General features: G+C 33.2%; 1 protein-coding gene across 1 annotated transcript; it reads left to right on the forward strand.

The window, feature by feature from the left end:
• The first annotated feature begins 177 nt into the window (after positions 1–177).
• On the forward strand, positions 178–13,486 carry MED10 (mediator complex subunit 10). Its single transcript, XM_074279147.1, has 4 exons — positions 178–433; positions 1,809–1,892; positions 5,042–5,144; positions 9,929–13,486. Exons 1-4 carry the CDS (start codon positions 312–314, stop codon positions 10,025–10,027), a joined length of 408 nt encoding a protein of 135 aa, XP_074135248.1. The 5' UTR covers positions 178–311; the 3' UTR covers positions 10,028–13,486.
• Positions 13,487–18,907: the final 5,421 nt, after the last annotated feature.

Genomic DNA, 18,907 nt, shown 5'->3' on the forward strand with positions numbered 1-18,907 from the left:
TTTCCTTAGGGTTTCCAGGGGGCGGGGGGACAAGGTTCGGGGGTGTGTAGGATGGTAAGTGGGGGGGAATGGAGGAGGGAGCCTGAGACCAGAAGTCCTCCCCCACCTCGCCTGTCCCAGTGTTGGGGCAGATTCCTGAAGAAGAAAACAGGGCAGGGAGAGGCGGGGCAACGAGCGGAAGCGGAAGTACCTGCGGGCTGCTGGCCGGAAATAGGAAGAGGAGTGGCGGCGGCTACGGCAGCAACGGCGGAGGCGGCGTTGTGGTCTCCCTGGTGCGGTTTAAAGAAGCGGCGGTTTCGCGCGATCCGGAGATGGCGGAGAAGTTTGACCACCTCGAGGAACATCTGGAGAAGTTCGTGGAGAACATCCGTCAGCTCGGCATTATCGTCAGTGACTTCCAGCCCAGCAGCCAGGCGGGGCTCAACCAGAAACTGTGAGAGTCGTCGCGCCTCCCACCCACACCCCTCGCCCTCTGTCTCCGAGCTTCCTCTCCCCGGGGTCCCCGGAGTCTGGGTGCGAGCTCAGCGGTGGATGGAGAAAACATATGAAGTGCTAGGGGGACAGCTTTGCGGGGAGACGCGCCCTCCCGGGAGCCTCCTCTCTCTGCTGGCTTTTCCCACGGTCACTTTTGCAGGTTACTGCTTTGAAGAACGGGGAAAGCAGCAGAGAGAAGAGAAGGGTTCGGTGCAGTGTCACACCTAGGTACTTCAGTTTGGTGAGGAAAGTTGCATTTGGAGTCTGCGGTCCTAGGTTCAGATCTCGTTGCAGACTGATTGCTTTCACTTTGGGTGTGATGTGGAACTTCCCAGCCTCATCTTTCCCTTTTGTAAAGTGGGGATAACTATATAAAATACAGGATTGTTGGGAGGAAAGCACTCTGTAAATCTTAGTAGATGCGACTTGTTACTCTCTACTGAAAGTTCAGGCTGGCATGGGAGCTGGAAAGGAAGGGACTGTGTGCTGCAGGAATGGTTGTGGAACTTGAATAGAGCTCCGAATGTCTAAGGATCTGCAGTTATAGAGAAGAAAAATTAATGTATGGACAAGTTTTGAGCTTTAATTCTGTGCATTTTGGATTGAACAGATAGAGAAGTTAGAGGCATAGTCATAGATTTGTATAAGTAGCTGTATCTAGATACATAATATGAATATGTATATGTCTGTTTTCTCTACTTTTACTCTTCTACAGGACAGAGAATCTAACAATCATTTTATATGTATATTATACATGTATGCGTGTAGTTAGTTACACTATATATTCTCAGCATTAAATCATACATATATATCCTCCTCTCCAAATACATATCTACAAATGTAGACATAGATGTACACAAATTTGTGGATGTAGAAGAAACAGGATCATAAATTTAGAACTGAGATGTTTCATAATGTTCATGTAGTCTATATCTCCTCAATAAATAGATTAAAAGAGTCCATTAACTGCTTTTCAGGTCACCCCAGAGTAGCAGTTGTTCAGTTGTGTTTGACTCTTCATGACCCCAGGGACAAAGTATACATTGACTCTTTCGTCCTCCGTTATTGTCATTGTGGCTTTTGTGGCCAAAGATACTGGTAGATTTCCTTCTCCCGTGGATCACTTTTTGTCAGAACTCTCCATTGTGACATATCCTGGATAATGTTGCCATGTGTAACTTATAGTTTCATTGAGCCCTTCCACCATAACAGGGAATTATTGTAATTCAGGTTAGCTAAATGGGGTGTGTGTGTATGTGGGTCTTATTAGCATGTGCTCTTTATTCTTAGTGCTTAAAATGTTTAACTGGATTTAATTTTTGTTTCATGTTTAGAAATTTCATCGTAACTGGTTTACAGGATATTGACAAGTGTCGACAACAGCTTCATGATATTAGTGTTCCTTTAGAAGTTTTTGAGTAAGTATAATTTTTGATATTAATTTAATATTAAATCCTTAAATAAGTAGAGTGTGGACAGAAATTGCCTAAAATCTTTTTTTAATTACCAGGTTTTGAAATCTTTAAAAGTTGATAGAATTTTCATATAGAGAAAGATTATTAAAACATAAAGAATGCCCTCACAAGTTTTTAAGTCCTATTTGTGGAGAGAGCTGAAATTTTCTCCTGTTAGACCTTTCTTTTCCTGTCTACATAGGATAATTGGTTAGACACATATCAATTCTGTCACATACTGGTTATGTGCTCTTAGGCAAGTCACTTAACTTCTTGGTGTTCTCTGCAACTTTCTAAGACTAAGTTGTAGAGAAGGTGATAATTTGCATTAGTGAAGATAGTTTCCTCACTTAGCAATTTGTTATATCAGTGAAATCATAGGTATAATCCCTATTACTATTTTAAAGGCCAGAGTTTAATTTTAGTGAAATAAACATGTACATAATAACGCACTTTTAAAATTTACTATTTAAAAATTAGGATAGCAGGTTTTCTATGAATGTTAAAGTACAGAAGTAGAAATTGTCCTATCTTTGATAATGGAAGCATCTTAGTTTAGCAACCAATCAAGTAAATAGAAGAAATAAAACTGACAGTTCTGATCACTGTTGGCTCATTTTTCTCTCCCTTCCTGTAGTCCAAGAAGTGGAAAATAAGGCCAACATGGACTCCAGGAAGTTGACAATATGGTTTCAATATGGGCATTTTCAGCCCATTGCTGTTGCAGAGGGCATAGAATGCTGTAGAAAAATGTAGCTGAAGAATATCCTGCAGTGATGTTTAGGAATGGAACTATTTCAAATAATAGTGAAAGATCCTTCTTAAAGGTGCACTGAAGTGAAGCTTTGAAAATATGGTATAGTTTCAGAGTGCTAGAGCAAAAAAGCAGATAGTCAGGGAATGAGTCTAGTCTTTTAAGCAGTAACATAGGGCATGTGATCATTTTTTGAGGCAGTTAGAAACAGAAGTAAACACTTCAGAGTGAAAATGCCATTGCAAGCAAACTGCTGTTTTAGACTTTTAAACTGCTTTTCAACTACCTGTGTATACAAAAGTGATTGCTATAGTTACCTCTTCCACATCACAAATCTCAGGGTCACAGCTTCCCTACAATCTGGAAAATCCACGTAAAGATTTTTGGCCCTAGGGTTAGCTAGGTAGCACAGTGGATAGAGCACCAGCCCTGAAGTCAGGAGTACCCGAGTTCAAATCTGGTCTCAGACACTTACCACATCCTAGCTGTATGATCCTGAGCAAGTCATTTAACCCCAATTGCCTGGGGGGGGGGGGAGGTTTTTGGCTCTCTGCATTAGAGAATGTCTGAATTTTTCTGTTATGAGTTGTGTATTATAAAATTTGGGTTAAGTCGTTTTCTGTTTTGTCTGCAATTTTCAACAAAGTTTTCCCCAAATTCCCATTTAATTTCATATGCCAACCTGAGATACATTGAAACCATAGAGAGAAAAATCATGATGTTGAAATGATAACTATCTCTCTGATGGTCAGTTATTCATTCAACAAATAGTAACACAGTAGTAAGCCCTGAGGAAATTTAAAAATCAGCAAAGCTTTGTCAGTCATTATGAGAACTGTTTACAATCTTAAGTGATTTGTGGAAGTTGATATCAGAGTTCTCTGGATAACAGATGTGTATATTCTATATATATTATGTTTGCTTCTCTGAATGTATTACATGTTCCTTTTGTGACCCTTCCCCCACTACAATATAAACTAGATTGCAGAACTCTCTCTTTGTATTCTTAGCACCCAACACTATCTAGCACATAGTATGCCTTTAAATACTATTTGGCTGAATGTAGAAATACATATTAAATACCAGTTGTATGCAAGGAACTGGAGTTACTATGACCAAATGATAACATTTCCTACACTCAAAGGAACATGCTTTTTATTACATCTTTTCTGTATTCTGCCATTTCCTCAGCCCTTGAACTCTCTTTATACCTGCGTCAAAACTTTGTCTCACATGTTACTGACCCTGTTCTGCAAGGCTGCCCATTTTCTCCATGGGAACTTGATGGCTTGTATTTGGAATGTTGGCTAATTCTGTTCCTTTCATTCCACCTGCTCTCTGAAATGTAACTTAAGTGGAATTCATAGAATATGCCAATTTTTGATGCAGAAAATTGATTGACCGTTATAATTCAAAACCAGGTTTTGTTTTTTGTTTTTTGTGGGGGTTTTTTGGGTCATAAATAATAACTTATAATATTTAAAATTTTTGGAAGTAACTTTAGCTCAGTATCATGCACAGTATGAATTGGGTTTTGCATAATTTGTTAATTTATTACTGGATAATTCAACTTGACTTTTAGGCTATAAGGCCAAATTATTTCACATGTGAAAAAGCAAATCTTCGGTATGTAGTAAAGTTAAAATATATGTTCAGACCTAAGTTGTGTGTTTTGATGGAATCACAAAAACCTGAACTAAAATATTTTTATGGGAGTAGTGGTTAATTTCTAGAAACAGTATAGCAGAACTTCTAAGGGGAGAATATCCTTGGAATTTATTCTAAACTTAAGCCAATAGTAATGGCGTGAGTATAGAGTGGGCACAGATTTATGACTCTTATATCATAGGTTTAGTTCTGCTAACTTGCCTTATGCTGTCATTAATTATCATGTATCATGTCACTCAGCCTTTTCAGGTTTTAACATTCTTATCTGTCAGATGTTATAATGTGTTCTTTACTTCACATAGTTGTTTTGAGAAATAAACCAAAATAACAAAAGTAAAAGCATTGTGAAAAGTCAAAATAGCAGACAAAAATTACTGTTACAGAATTTTGATAATTATTTAATTTAGAAGTAATATATTTTTTGATTCTTGAGTTATTAGTATTAGTAGAAGATTGGTAATAGATCTTCTAATTTACTTCTTGATCTAATTTAAAAGAAACAGTTGATTTGATACTGAACTCCAAAAAGTAAATGTATTTTCCACGTTTTTATAGATTAAATCATTGAATTATTTTGACACAGAGTACCTTAGCAGCTATACTTTTCATGTACCTAATGCTTTAATTACTTTGTTTTTCAGAGTATTTTATTCTTAATGATAATTTAACATGAGGTGTTTGATATTTTCAGATATATTGATCAAGGCCGTAATCCCCAGCTATATACCAAAGAATGTTTAGAGCGGGCTCTAGCCAAAAATGAACAAGTTAAAGGCAAAATTGACACTATGAAGGTAAGATTATCATGTTACGGTGAAAAATTTTTTTTCAGGATTTGTAATGAGAAACTTGAGAAGTAAAGCCTATGTTTTCTATCTTTTTGTTATTTTCCATCAATGTGGGAAAAACTGAAAATTTTCATTTCCCACTATTTCAATTAGGATTTCTGAAATTTTACCTGTCCAGATTAATTTTACCTCTCTTCAGGCAGCTTGGTGAGCAGTGGATATAGAGTGTTGAATCTGAATTCAAGAAGATCTGAATTAAAATCTGGCTTTACCTACCTGTTAACTATGTAATAAATAGGGTTTGTCACTTAACCTTTTTTTGCCTCAGTTTCATTATCTATATGATCATAGAAATCATAATTCCTACTTCCCAGGATTATTGTGAGGATAAAATGATTTATTTGTAAATCTCTTTGCAAACTTTTAAATGCTATATAAATTCTATTATTATATCATCAACATTATTATCATCACTATTATTGTTAAATTATTATTGGTAGGAATATGACAAATATGAGTACTAAGAATCTGCTTAGATACTTATACTTATCCTTTTCCCCAAGGGAATAAAAGCAATAATATGTCATCTATTTTAAATTAGATTCATAAATCATAGATTCATAGATCAGAGTCAAAGCATTGCAGGACACACAAAAGTTCTGAATCAAACATTTCTTGATAAAAGCTCTGAGCAAAAGTGAATAAGTCAAATGTAAAATGATGCTTGAACCCTGATGGTTGAACTTTTTATGCCTTTTGACTGGAAAGAAATTCTCAATAATTTGCTCTTGTTTGTTTTGCAGTGTTTCTTTAAGACATTATTAAAAGCTTTGTTCAAAATCTGACACTGGCAATAGTCACATACTTTGAATAATTTACCAGGGAAAATTGAAGAATAGGTAACTTTTTTTTTTTTTTTTTTTTTTTTTTTTTTTTTTTTTTTTTTTTTTAATGCAATTGCAGGTCTGTTTTTCATTTCTTCCATACTTGGAACTATGCTTATTCTTTTATTTTTTTTTTTATTTTTTTTTTTGGAGGAGGTGGTAGAGTAGTCTGTAGAATTAAATCAAGTAGTTTGCTTGTATGGCAAACATTATGCTAGATTCTGGGTAAACAATGATAGAAATGAAACTATTCCTGGCCTCAAAGAGTTTTGCAAGGGGCCTGCCAATTTCAGTCTTTTGACTGTAAACCAGTGTGGCTGCTATTGCTCAAGCATTTTCTGGATGTCTTTTCTTTATGTTACTGACAATTTTCATACTGAGTTCTCTTTGGACAATTCAGAAAATTCAACGATGGCAGTAATGCTTTGTGACTTTGTCTTCATTGTGGTATTCTTTATCACAATTTTTCGTTTTCTTCACTTCTTGATTATTTGACATTCCAGGTCATGGTTCTATCAAGTGTAGACCTTTGTTATAAAAGACATTTTTTTAAATCAAAAGTTCTCATTTAGGAGAGGATTATGGGACGATGGTGAAATAGGTCAGAAAACTCCTCACTCTCCATATTTCTGCTCCCAAACAAATAAGACTTGGGATAGAACAGATCGTCCTGGGACAGTTGAAGAAGCCTCGAAGAAAAAGAAGAAAGACTTTTGGATGGTGATTTGGCTGATGTGAGGTGTAAACAGTTCCAGGGTAGCCCTGCTAAAACCAGCTACCTGAGAACCCTGGAGCTAGGAACTTTCATCTCTGGGGCAATATGCGAAATCTGGGGTTTGAGTCTAGGAAGAAATGCCAGGCCCAGCTGTGCTGCTGAATTACAGTTTTTGGGGATAAAGAATCACGCAGTCTGGTAAATGCAGCAGTAGTGCCATTGCTGGCTTCAGATACTTGGAAGAAGGTGAAGTTCTTGGTTCTGGGTTCCAGGTTAGAAGGGAGAACTCCTGGAGGACCTGAAGCCAGACGCACCATCTCCCTATCCTAGGATTAAAAATGATTGTACCTAACAAGGGCTTATTTAAAGAAGATTAAAAAAAAAACAAAAAACAAACAAACAAACAAACAAAAAACAAAGGAGAAATAATCCAATCATAGGAAGTTATTATGGAAAAGGGAAAACTGGGGTTCATCTTCAGAGGAGCATACTGAAATAATAAATTAGCCCCTCCTATCCCAAAAAGTAATGTTAAATTGTTATCTATCTGAAAAGAATTCTTAAAGAAATAAAAAATGACTTTTAAAATCAAATGAGAGAAATTGAGGAAAAACTAAAAAGCAAGGACAATGAACAAAAACCAAGATTATGAAAAGAAAGCCAACTAGAAAAGCAGATCCAGAGCCTTAAGGTATAAAAATGACTCATTGAAAATTAGAATTGGGCAAGGGAAGTCAGTGAAATTATGAGATTAAGAAATAATAAAAATATAAAGCATGAAAAAATAGAAGATAATATAAGACATAAGAAAAAGAGCAGACCTGGAGAACAGATCAAGAAGAGAAAAACACAAGAATAATTAGATTATCTGAAAGCTATGGCCAAGAAAAGAACTTAGATACAATAATATAAGAAATAATCAAAGAAAATCATCCTAAAGTGATAGAATAAGAGAGGAAAGTATAAATAGAAAAAAAAAAATCTACCTATTACCACCTCAAGATCCTTTAAGGAAAACACAGAAACATCACTGTTAAATTTCAAAACCCCCAGATCAAACAAAATTTACAAGCAACAACAAATTCAAATTTGCTGAAGTTGTAATTGAGTCACACAAGACTTATTACAACTACTATAATTTTGCATAGTGACAAAGGAACTAGGGTAGCCAGCAAAATTAAACATAATATCGAATGAAAGAAGGACATTTAGTGAGCTTGTCAGATTTTCAGAATCTTGTTGCAAACAAACCTGAACTCTAGAAAATTTAACATGTAAGAGCCAACATCAAAGACTTAATTTCAAGGGACTCAAGGACAAATTGTTTATGTTATATGTGGATTGCAGACCATATGTTTAAGAGTGTATTTAGTTATGGTTAGTCCAGAAGAAAGATTGGAGTAGAGTTGAGTATGATGTGATTATGAAAAGCAAAACTGTGTAGAAAAAGGTAAAAACATTAATTTATGCTGTATGAATGAGATGCAAGACCAAGAACCAATGCAGAAAAATTAAAAGGGGAGGAAGATTGTTAGTTTTGAAATCCTACTCCCATCAGGAATCTATTAAAGAGGGAACTATACATATTCAAGAACTATACATACACATTGGAGGAATAGCATCCTCCAAAATCTATAAACAAATTGGAGGAGGAGGGAATAGAATTAGGTGGGGTATAGAAGGATGTATAAATAATGGGAATGGGTTAAGCTGTGTAGATTAATGGAAAGGGATAAAGGAGGGAAATAGGGGGAGAGGATTATAGGAGGCATTCTTGGAATAGGGTGGAAAAGATTAAGTAAAGCAAGGCAAGTTATCAGGTAGAAGTAAGTAGAAGAGTTAGCAGGTTATAGGAAAATGGGACAGCATTTATGTGTATATCTTTTGTGTATGTATATGTGTATATGTATAGCTATGCACGGATGTATATATATATGTATACATATGCATCTATGTAAACAAATATATGTGCTTAACTGTAGTTTGCTTGGGGAAGGTGGGGAAAAGAATAAAGTTTAAAAAAAAAAAAAACCCTACAAGGAAGCAAAGAAAAAATGGACAGTTCTGAATACAGTGCGTTATATATGTATATTTTGCATATAATATATGACATTATATATAGAAAGTATATATACTTTCTTGAAATAGAAATTTATTGCTACATATTTTGAATTTTCTCATATGTTCTGCTCTGTACATGACAAATATTTTTTCTGTGTTTTTCTTTCCCCCCCCCAATTTTCTATTTTAAATAAAAATTCTAAAACAAAAAAAGTTCCAATTTAAACAGTTATTGTAAAATTGGACTTTAAATATTTCTTGAACTTTGTTGCAGTGTGGCAAAGTAGATAAAATTCTGGGTTTTTTTTTTTTTTTTTTTTCCCCATTTCATTACTAGCTGTGTAATTACACTACTTCCTAACATCCCAAAGTCTATTCTCATCTACAAAATAGAGTATGTATTTTCATTGTTTATTTTAGAGGTTATTGTAAGGAAAAGGTTTTGCAAACTTTAAAACTATACAAATGTGAATTGTTATTTTAAAGTATTTTAGTTCTTCTTGACATAGAATATAAGAAATGATTGATTTACTGTTAAATTGGGTGACTGTTGAAAATTTAATTATAATAATGCTAGTTCATGTCATCATGTTTGGAGTAGATTCCCAGGTGTTCTGAAGATCTTTTCCATGAACTGTTTTCAAACAGTAACTTTGGTTAGTTAGAATGTAGAGTTGCTTAATTAGATCGTACTTATGGAATCCTATTACGTGAGTTGTCTACTAAAATTAATTCCAGCTGTGTGTTTTCCTTCAGGATAGAAAGTAGTACTTTTATACGGAGGAAGAGGTGGTTATGTTTGATGTGGGTGTGGGGAGATAGATGGGAATCATCATTTGAAGGAACATGCATTGCTGAAGTTATTTTAAAAGAAATTTTTGAACTCATTAATTTGAAATTAAATTGAATTGAAATGAAATTGAAATTTGTTGTTTTTCTAGGCTATAATAAGTTTTATGTCAAAATTTGTAAACACTAGCAAATTTGCTTATCAATATGAATGAAATATAGGCCAATTTTGTATTTACTTTTGAATAATTTGGTTCATTTTATGAGTTGTGTAACATTCATGTAATGTGTTAATAGATCAAAAAATTATATCTTTTGCCATTTTATATTTTTCTTCACAGAAATTTAAAAGCTTGTTGATTCAAGAACTTTCCAAAGTTTTTCCCGAAGACATGGCTAAGTACCGAAGTATCCGAGGTGAAGATCATCCTCCCTCTTAAGTAGTTTTGCTTTCATTGTGTTTAAGAAGTCTGTTTACAACTTTCACTGAATTGTCATGCCTTTTGGAAATGTTTGTCTGAGGATGAAAATGTTCTCGAAATGTGAATTTCAAACAGTTATTTGAAGGCCATTACATTTTTTCCTCAAGACAATTTCAAAAGAACTTTCAATGGACATTGTCACCTTCTCTTTGTTGTACAAGATATTCATAACCAGCTATCATTTCATTTTCCATGAATGGTACTTCTTAGGACTAAAATGAAAGTCTTTATTGTCAAGTGCCAGAGTATTAATGGTTTATAATCTCTTCAATGTGAATTGACATTGGGTGGGAAAATTGTACACAAGAAAAAAGGTCATGAAAAATAACTGTCATTGTCAACCTTTTTTTTTTTTTTTTTTTTTTTTTTAACATGGCCAGTCAGCTGGAAGACTTAAAAATTTGATCTAATGGTGTTTTGTTTTGTTTTTTCCTTTGTATTCTTTCCATTCCATTTTTCTTTGTTAAAAATTGATTTCCATTGTAGAAGAGGCTTACATGTGATTAGTGATATTTGTGTTATGTACAGTTTTAACTTTGGTGCATAACTGAAGTTTTTAGTGTAACTACATTTACATTTGCTTTGGTTAAGCCAAGTATATATAATAAAATATTTCCAGATACTGTTACTTAATTCATTTGATTTTTCCATTATAATATTTGCAGTTTATAGTATAGTATTGTATTTTGTAAGCACTCAATCCATTTTTGCCTCAAGTTTGAATAATATTCCTATAATTCATCTGAAAACATTTCAAAGATTTTCCTCGCTACCTTATAATATTCAATTAACATTGCAAAAAAGAGTCTGAAATCCTAATTTATGCCCTTGCTATGTATACTTATTTATTTTCATAAGAAATAGCTTAAATATTTTCCAAGAAAAGTCTTAAAATTATTGTTTTAGTGACTTAAATTTTATGTTGCATATGAAAAGATAGGCTAGAAGTATATCATAGCATATGCTCCTTGAACTGTCAAATTCCATCTTGATTATTTCAATTGGAAAAAAGTTAAATAGGCATCTGTTTGAAATTTTTTTTTGTCAGACTGTCAAAGCAGAAAGAAATGTTTTAGCTAGCCAAATATCATATCACATTCACATTTTTTATAAGTCTATACAAATGACTTATGTAAAAGTCATTTAGACTTTTCTGGGGCTAATATCACCTACCCTAACCAGCCTTCATACAATAGATATTTGATGTTGGTTGTAAGGGAATAAATGCAGATGAATACTTGTGGTTAGGTCTGTTAAATTCTGTTACTGCTTGAAAACCACAAAAATTTTATTCTGTTGATGGTACCCAAATAGTATTGTCATGAAAAGGATGTCACTTTAATACTTAACTCAGTTTCTTTTTTAATATAGTTAGCTTTGACTTGTCTCTTAAGAGTGTGGTTTCTCTGAATTGTGTTTAGCAAAAGAAATAAAAAATAAGCACACTAATGAATCTTCTATTTGTTCAAAATCAGCCTTTCCTGTTAAACTGTGTCTTAATCTATTCAGTTAGTGCAATCTTGTGCATTTTATTTAAATAAGTTTAGGTCTAGGTTCTAGTTTGATAAGAGTTTTGGTATTAGTGGAGCTCAGATTCTGGCTGAGTTGAAAGTTACAGATGGAGAAACGGAAAAATCAAACATGGAAAATGTTGGAAAAAATAGTGATTAAAATTACTTTGACCTTTATCTTTGAAGCTACCAAATACATTTCATTTGTGAGGATAATGATTGCTTCCCTTTGTCAGCTGTCTTTTGTTGGCCAAACCTTTTTTAACCTCAATCATTGTAGAACTTGATGGTGTGCATGTTATAAGTTACATAGAAGCAGCTGGGATATCCTTGCAGGGAGTCCTTCATCTGCTAGAAAACGTGGATTTGGCACAGTGGATAGAATGCCAGCCCTGATCAGGAGGACCTGAGTTCAAATCCTGGCTCAGACACTTCCTAGCTGTGTGACCCTAGCCAAGTCACTTAACTCCAATTGCCTCAACAACAACAACAAAAAGAAGAAGAAGAAAACTTGGATTTGAATTCTGGCTTCTTAATAACCTCTGAACTTTCTGAACTACAGTTAATTTTCCTTTATATTCTTTTTTGTGATTGAATTTTTACCAAGAACTTTACATTCATGATCTGATTTGATCTCCATGACAACTTTTAGTTGTAGGATCATGTAAATAATCATGTAAATATTAATGTCCTTTTTTTGGATTATAGAGTGGTGTCTAAAGCCAGATGTAAGTTGTGAAACCAGAATTTGAACTCAGGTTTCCAGATTCCAGATCCAGATTCCTTGCTATTGTTTTTTACTGCCTTGCAATGAACCTTGCAGGATCCTAACCTTCAAGATTAGGCCAAGGTGGCACATTGACAGATATCAATACGGTTTGGATGAAAAATCAGTTGACAGACTAACAAATGTGATCTTGGCAGTTAGAGTATTCCTAAATCTCTGAATTTGTAAAGTTAATATATCATTGGGATAATGCTAATACTTCCTACTTCATAGGGTTGTTTGAGGAATATGTTTTTTTAGACCTGAAAAGTGCTATAGAATAGGGAATTAGTCAACTAGTCCAGAGTCATTTTTGATTTATAGATACCATTTCTGTATCATGAGTGCAAAGTTTCTATTAATCCTTCTTCAGGGTAAAATTTACAACCTCCATTCTAATTACCCAATTTCCCTATTAGTTTTTTTTAAACTATTAACCATACCCTACTATTTCTTAATTATGGGACAATCCTGTATTTTTGTTATTGTATACTAGACTAATTCAAGTGCTCACAAATCTTTTAAAAAGCCTTGAGGATCTTCAATTCTAGTAATGTCCAGAACCTAAGTCAAATTGCTATATTAGTGATTTGTTAATGTGCATTTATAGTGAATGGTTTGCAGATTTCTTAATGATGTTTGTTATAGTCAGAGAATACTAAATCAGATTATGAAGTAAATTCTTTACTCTTTGGTTAGGGCATCATAGTGGGGATAAAACCAGTCTTAGGAATTTTCTTGCTAAATATTTTACTGACAGAGGAATGCTGTTCCCCAAACTTTTTTCCCACCCAACTCCATCTGTCTCCATCTATTTCTGAAGTAGCTTATGGATAGTATGTCTAACCATATACACATCTAGTTCTTTGTGTAAATTGTAAAAGCAAGTTTAAATGATGAGTTACCACACATCTTTCCCCCTTGCTATTGGAAAAACAATTCAGACAGTTCTCTATAATTATATTCAAGGTAGAAGTTATAAAATGAATTTTATTTTATTGTCAACATTATCTAAAACATATATGAACATATTTACCCTGATCTCTGCTTCTGAATACATGGTACTTATGGTTTCTGCAATATAAGATTGGGATATTTCTATTTATTTCTGAAATAAAATACTTTGAAAATTTGTTTAAATGAGCTTTGTTATTAATTCATCCTCCTACATGAATAACTAGTAATTTCAAATTGACAAGTATTTATTAAATGACTTCTGTGTTCTAGGCATTGTGCTAAATTCTGTGGATACAAAGAAAGATGATGCCAGTCCTTGTCTCAAGGAACTCACATTCTAATGAGAGGGAACAACATGCAAATAATTATGTACAATTATGGTTCTGGAAAAGACTTGAGAGTCCCTTGGATAGCAAGGAGATCAAATTAATCAATATTAATTCAGGCTATTAACTGGGAGGTCAAATTCTAGAGCTGATGCTGAAATGTTTTGACCACATAAGGAAAAGATGAGAATCATTAGACCCTGATGTTGGGAATGATTGAAGGCAAAAAGAAAAGAGAATGATAGAGAATGAGATTTACAGATAGTATCGTGGAAACAACAAACATGAAGTTGGACGGATTTTGAGATAGTGGAGGATAGCTTGGAATGCTAATGCCAGTTCATGGAGTCATTAAGAGTTAGCTGCAACTGAATGACTGAACAACAATAACAAGAAGTACAATTAAGTTGTATACATGATAAATTGGAAATAATCTTAGAGGGAAGCCATTAACTTTAAGGATCATGACAGGCTGCTTACAAATAATGGGCTTTTAGCTGAGACTTCAAGAAGTCAGGAGATGATGGGAGAGGAAGATGGGAATTCCAGACATGAGGATTAAGCAAGTGAAAATGCATAGTTAGGAAATTGAGTGATATGAGGAAGGCTAGAATTGTGGAATAATAGACTACTTTTATGGGACCAAGAAGACTGGAAGAGTAGGAGGCAGATATTAAGGGTTCTTAAAGCCAAATAGAGGCTTTATATTTGTGCCTGAGAATATTGGGGTTTATTGACTGGAATTTGTTGAAAAGGGACATGGTCAGGCTTACACTTAAGGAAAATCAGTTTTATACTAGTCAAATGGCGGATGAGTGAGGATGAAGATAAGACAAAGAAATCCAGAAGGAGATGATAAGGGTCTGCACAAAGGTGATGACAGTACTTTGTTACATTGTTCAACCTTTAAAAAAGGAAGAGACATCAAGTAATCCATTTTTAATGTCATAAAAATTGTATGTTTTGTGAAATATAGGATTTTTAATATAGCAGTGTATAAATCTCAAGCTCTACTTTTTAAAAAGATATTTTTATTGATATCTTCACCTTTCTAAAATTTTTCCTCGTCTTCCTTGCCTTCTAACACTTCCCTCTTTCCCAGGAGGCATCACTTAACACAGGGCTTTTTAAACATTTTTCTGCTCATGACCACCTTTTGCCTGAGAAATTTTTATGCAATCTTGGATAGATAGGTATATAAAACAGACATACAAATTAAACATTTACTGCTAACAGATCACAAAGAAATTTACTGTAAAAATTCTTTGGTATGTATATATTTTACCATTTATTAGAGATGACAGCAAATTTGCTTACCAATAAGATGGATGTTCTTGTTTACTTTTACATAAAGAATTAAATCTTGGTGGATTATTTGATATTGTTGGACAAAGAGCATTCTAAATGGTTTTTTCAGAGTTCACTTATATTTTGATTTTATAATTGTCAATGTTGATAACGTTGCTTTGCATAACTCTATAATACAAAACAGCAAAAGTATATTTAGGAAATTGTTTTTTGGAAGTATATTTTGGAAATTGTTGAAAATTCTGCCCTATTCTCAACCTAAATTTTATTTAATGATTTTTTTTTAAATAAGAAATTCAAGTTTTAAATGTGTTGTTTCACCATTAAGCAAATTCTTCTTGAATTTTAAATGACAGGTGACTGATGTTTTTAATTTCAAGTGACAAAGGTTTATGAACCCAACTTAGTCTTTTACAATCAAAATTTGAAAATAAATATTTCTGAAACTGTCTCCAGATCCTTCAGATGATCAATTAGGTTATTTTCAGTTATAAAATCATCGGTAACTGTAAACATCTCCAAAGAACCATTTTTACCCTATTTTTCCATTGTTAATTTTTTTAGTAAAACTTTCAGTTTTATCTATTAACAGAAGTGCTAGTTTTTCTTTAAAGTGACATGTTTAAACATTGAGGTTTCAAAAATATATAACATAATAGAGTTTTGAAAGCCATTAGTCACAAAAAAATAACAAAATTAAATTTCTGCTCAGTCAAAAATATAATAACTTCATCTTTCAATTTGATAATCTTTAAATTTTGCCCTCTTGAGAACCATCTTATTTCTTCATATAGTAATAAGCTTTTGTAATTGGAGTTCATGTTTTTTGCAAAAGTTTGAAAACAAATCAATGTTAAGGGCACATTTTTTTTGTTTTGTTTAAATTTTATTTATTTATAAATTTTTTTTGACATATATGCATGAATAATTTTTTTATAACATTATCACTTGTATTCATTTTTCCAAATTATCCCCTCCGTCCCTCCACTCCCTCCCCCTGATGACAGGCAATCCTATAAATTTTACATGTGTTACAATATAACCTAGATACAATACATGTGTGTAAATACCATTTTCTTGTTGCACATTAAATAATAGATTCTGAAGGTATAAGTAACCTGGGTAGATAAACAGTAGTTCTGACAGTTTACATTCACTTCCCAGTGTTCCTTCTCTGGGTGTAGTTGTGTCTGTCCATCATTGGTCATCTGGAAGTGAGTTGGATCTTCTCCATGTTGAAGATAATCCACCTCCATCAGAATATATCTTCATACAACATTGAAGTGTACAGCGATCTTCTAATTCTATTCATTTCACACAGCATCAGTTAATGTAAGTCTCTCCAAGCCTCTCTGTATTCCTCCTGCTGGTCATTTCTTACAGAACAATAATATTCCATAACCTTCATATACCATCATTTACCCAACCATTCTCCAATTGATGGACATGCATTCATCTTCCAGTTTCTGGCCACTACGAAAAGAGCTGCCACAAACATTTTGGCACATACAGGTCCCTTTCCCCTCCTCAGTATTTCTTTGGGATATAAGCCCAATAGCAGCAATGCTGGGTCAAAGGGTATGCACAGTTTGATAACTTTTTGGGCATAGTTCCAAATTGCTCTCCAGAATGGCTGGATTCTTTCAGAACTCCACCAACAATGTATCAGTGTCCCAGTTTTCCCACATCCCCTCCAACATTCATCATTATTTGTTCCTGTCATCTTAGCCAATCTGACAGGTGTATAGTGGTATCTCAGAGTTGTCTTAATTTGCATTTCTCTGATCAGTAGTGATTTGGAACACTCTTTCATATGAGTGGATATAATTTCAATATCATCATCTGAGAATTGTCTGTTCATATCCTTTGATCATTTAACAATTGGAGAATGGTTAGATTTCTTATAAATTAGGATCAGTTCTCTATATATTTTGGAAATAAGACCTTTATCAGAATCTTTAACTGTAAAAATATTTTCCCAATTTGTTACTTCCCTTCTAATCTTATTTGCATTAGTATTGTTTTTACAGAAACTTTTTAGTTTGATGTAATCAAAATGTTCTATTTTGTGATCAATAATGATCTCTAGTTCTCCTTTGGTCATAAATTCCTTCTTCCTCCACAGGTTTGAGAGGTAGACTATTCTCTGTTCCTCTAATCTATTTATGATCTCCTTCTTTATGAAGGGCACATATTTTAATGAAGTTAATGATTTTGAAAGAATAGAGAAGCATTATCTGACTGGTGATATCTTTTTGGCTAAAAGTACCTCCCAATGGATCAGGCAGTAAGTAAAAGGGATATATGTTCATTGCCACTAGCTTTATTGTTTGCTACAAATCCAATGTTCTCATTCATCATTGCTCCAGAACTGCAGACTACGACTGGCCCAGTTTTTCAACTGTAAATTTTCATTTATAAAAAATACATCAACTTTATATATATATATATACATATATATATATATATATAAAATTAAATCTTATAAAATTAAATCTTCCCCTCATGTCCCTTTTCAAAGGGTGATAAAAGAATAATTCTTTATGTAAGCTTCTTGCATAAACATATTTTAATAAAGTAATTATTTTGCCATGTTAGAAATATCAATTGTTTCATTTAACTGAATTGCAAACTTTAGACTTCCCTTAAACATGCTAATAAACTTCTGGAATTGGTCCTTACTGATTTCTGAAATACTTTTTAAAGCAATATTAATTGATAAGGAAATTCTATGAATTTCATCCCCATACTTTTTCCTATAATCCCTGACATTTTAATAGCCTCAGGTAAGATGAGGTCTTCTGTCATGTAGAACCTTTTAGTTTCTGCAATTAAGTTTTGTAAGATGCAGGTAAATACTTTTCATTGATAGTAACAAATTTCTCAAAGCATTGTTTTTCTTTATTAAAAGATTTTAAAAGTTCACACAATTCCTATTTGTTTATTTGTTAATTCTATTAGTAGTCTGCCTGCTTGATATTAAAATGCCATTTTTTTGGGCTAGTTTCAATTTCTCTGCAATGAAAATTTCATTTAAAATTAAGCAAAGAGATTCTTCCACACCATCATTATATTATTAGAAATAAATCTATATTGCAAAAATGACTTAACATTTTCTTGTTAATTTGGTGTAGCCTTGTAGCAATGACTGCCTCATTGTCATCAATAGTTTTATTTCTTTTGTCTAAATTTATCCACTTATCCATAACTGAAAAATATTTTTGTCCAAAAAATAAAGAAATATTACTAGTGATTTCTCAAATATTAGCTTTAGTTTATAAAATTACATTTACTTGTGCTTAATTAAAAAAAAAAAAAACAATGTTCATTCTTAAACTTGTACATAGTGATAGTGGAGAGATATTAAAAAGCTTTTTTTTGGTTTTTACTTGCTGCAGTTAAAACATATTTCTGCAAAAGGAGATACATTTTTTAAATCAAACATTATTACACAATCCAATCCAAATCCATATTTGATACTTTCATACTGAGTAGTGATGGTAGAAAAATGTTATTTTCCACAATTAAACTTATATTTTGTAAAAGCAGAAAACTTTGTACGGTAAAAGCACTGCAGTTCACAACATACAATCTTGAATCTGAGCTGAGGCTTTCTGACAACATTTGTTGGTGTTGGGTGATATAATGAATGTGTAGTGCAAAGTGCACATTTTTTTGTATTCAGGATCAAGGCCGTATGAAGTTTTGGCATGCAGCATAGGCCAGTGCTGCAATAAATGCCTCCATTATGCATTTGATTTTGAATTAATTTTTGGTCATTGTCGATTCAAAACCTTTTTATTGCCAAATATTTTGTCACCCCCTAACATTCAGTTATGTGACCCCATATGAGATCATGACCCACAGTTAAAAGAAGTTTTAACTTAAAGCACATTTAAAAAAAAAATTATTGAATAAAGTAAAAAAAAATGGTAGCAGATTATCTGATGAGGTTAATCAAAACAGGTTG

Source organism: Sminthopsis crassicaudata, chromosome 1, assembly GCF_048593235.1.
Source record: "Sminthopsis crassicaudata isolate SCR6 chromosome 1, ASM4859323v1, whole genome shotgun sequence".
Classification (NCBI taxonomy): domain Eukaryota; kingdom Metazoa; phylum Chordata; class Mammalia; order Dasyuromorphia; family Dasyuridae; genus Sminthopsis; species Sminthopsis crassicaudata.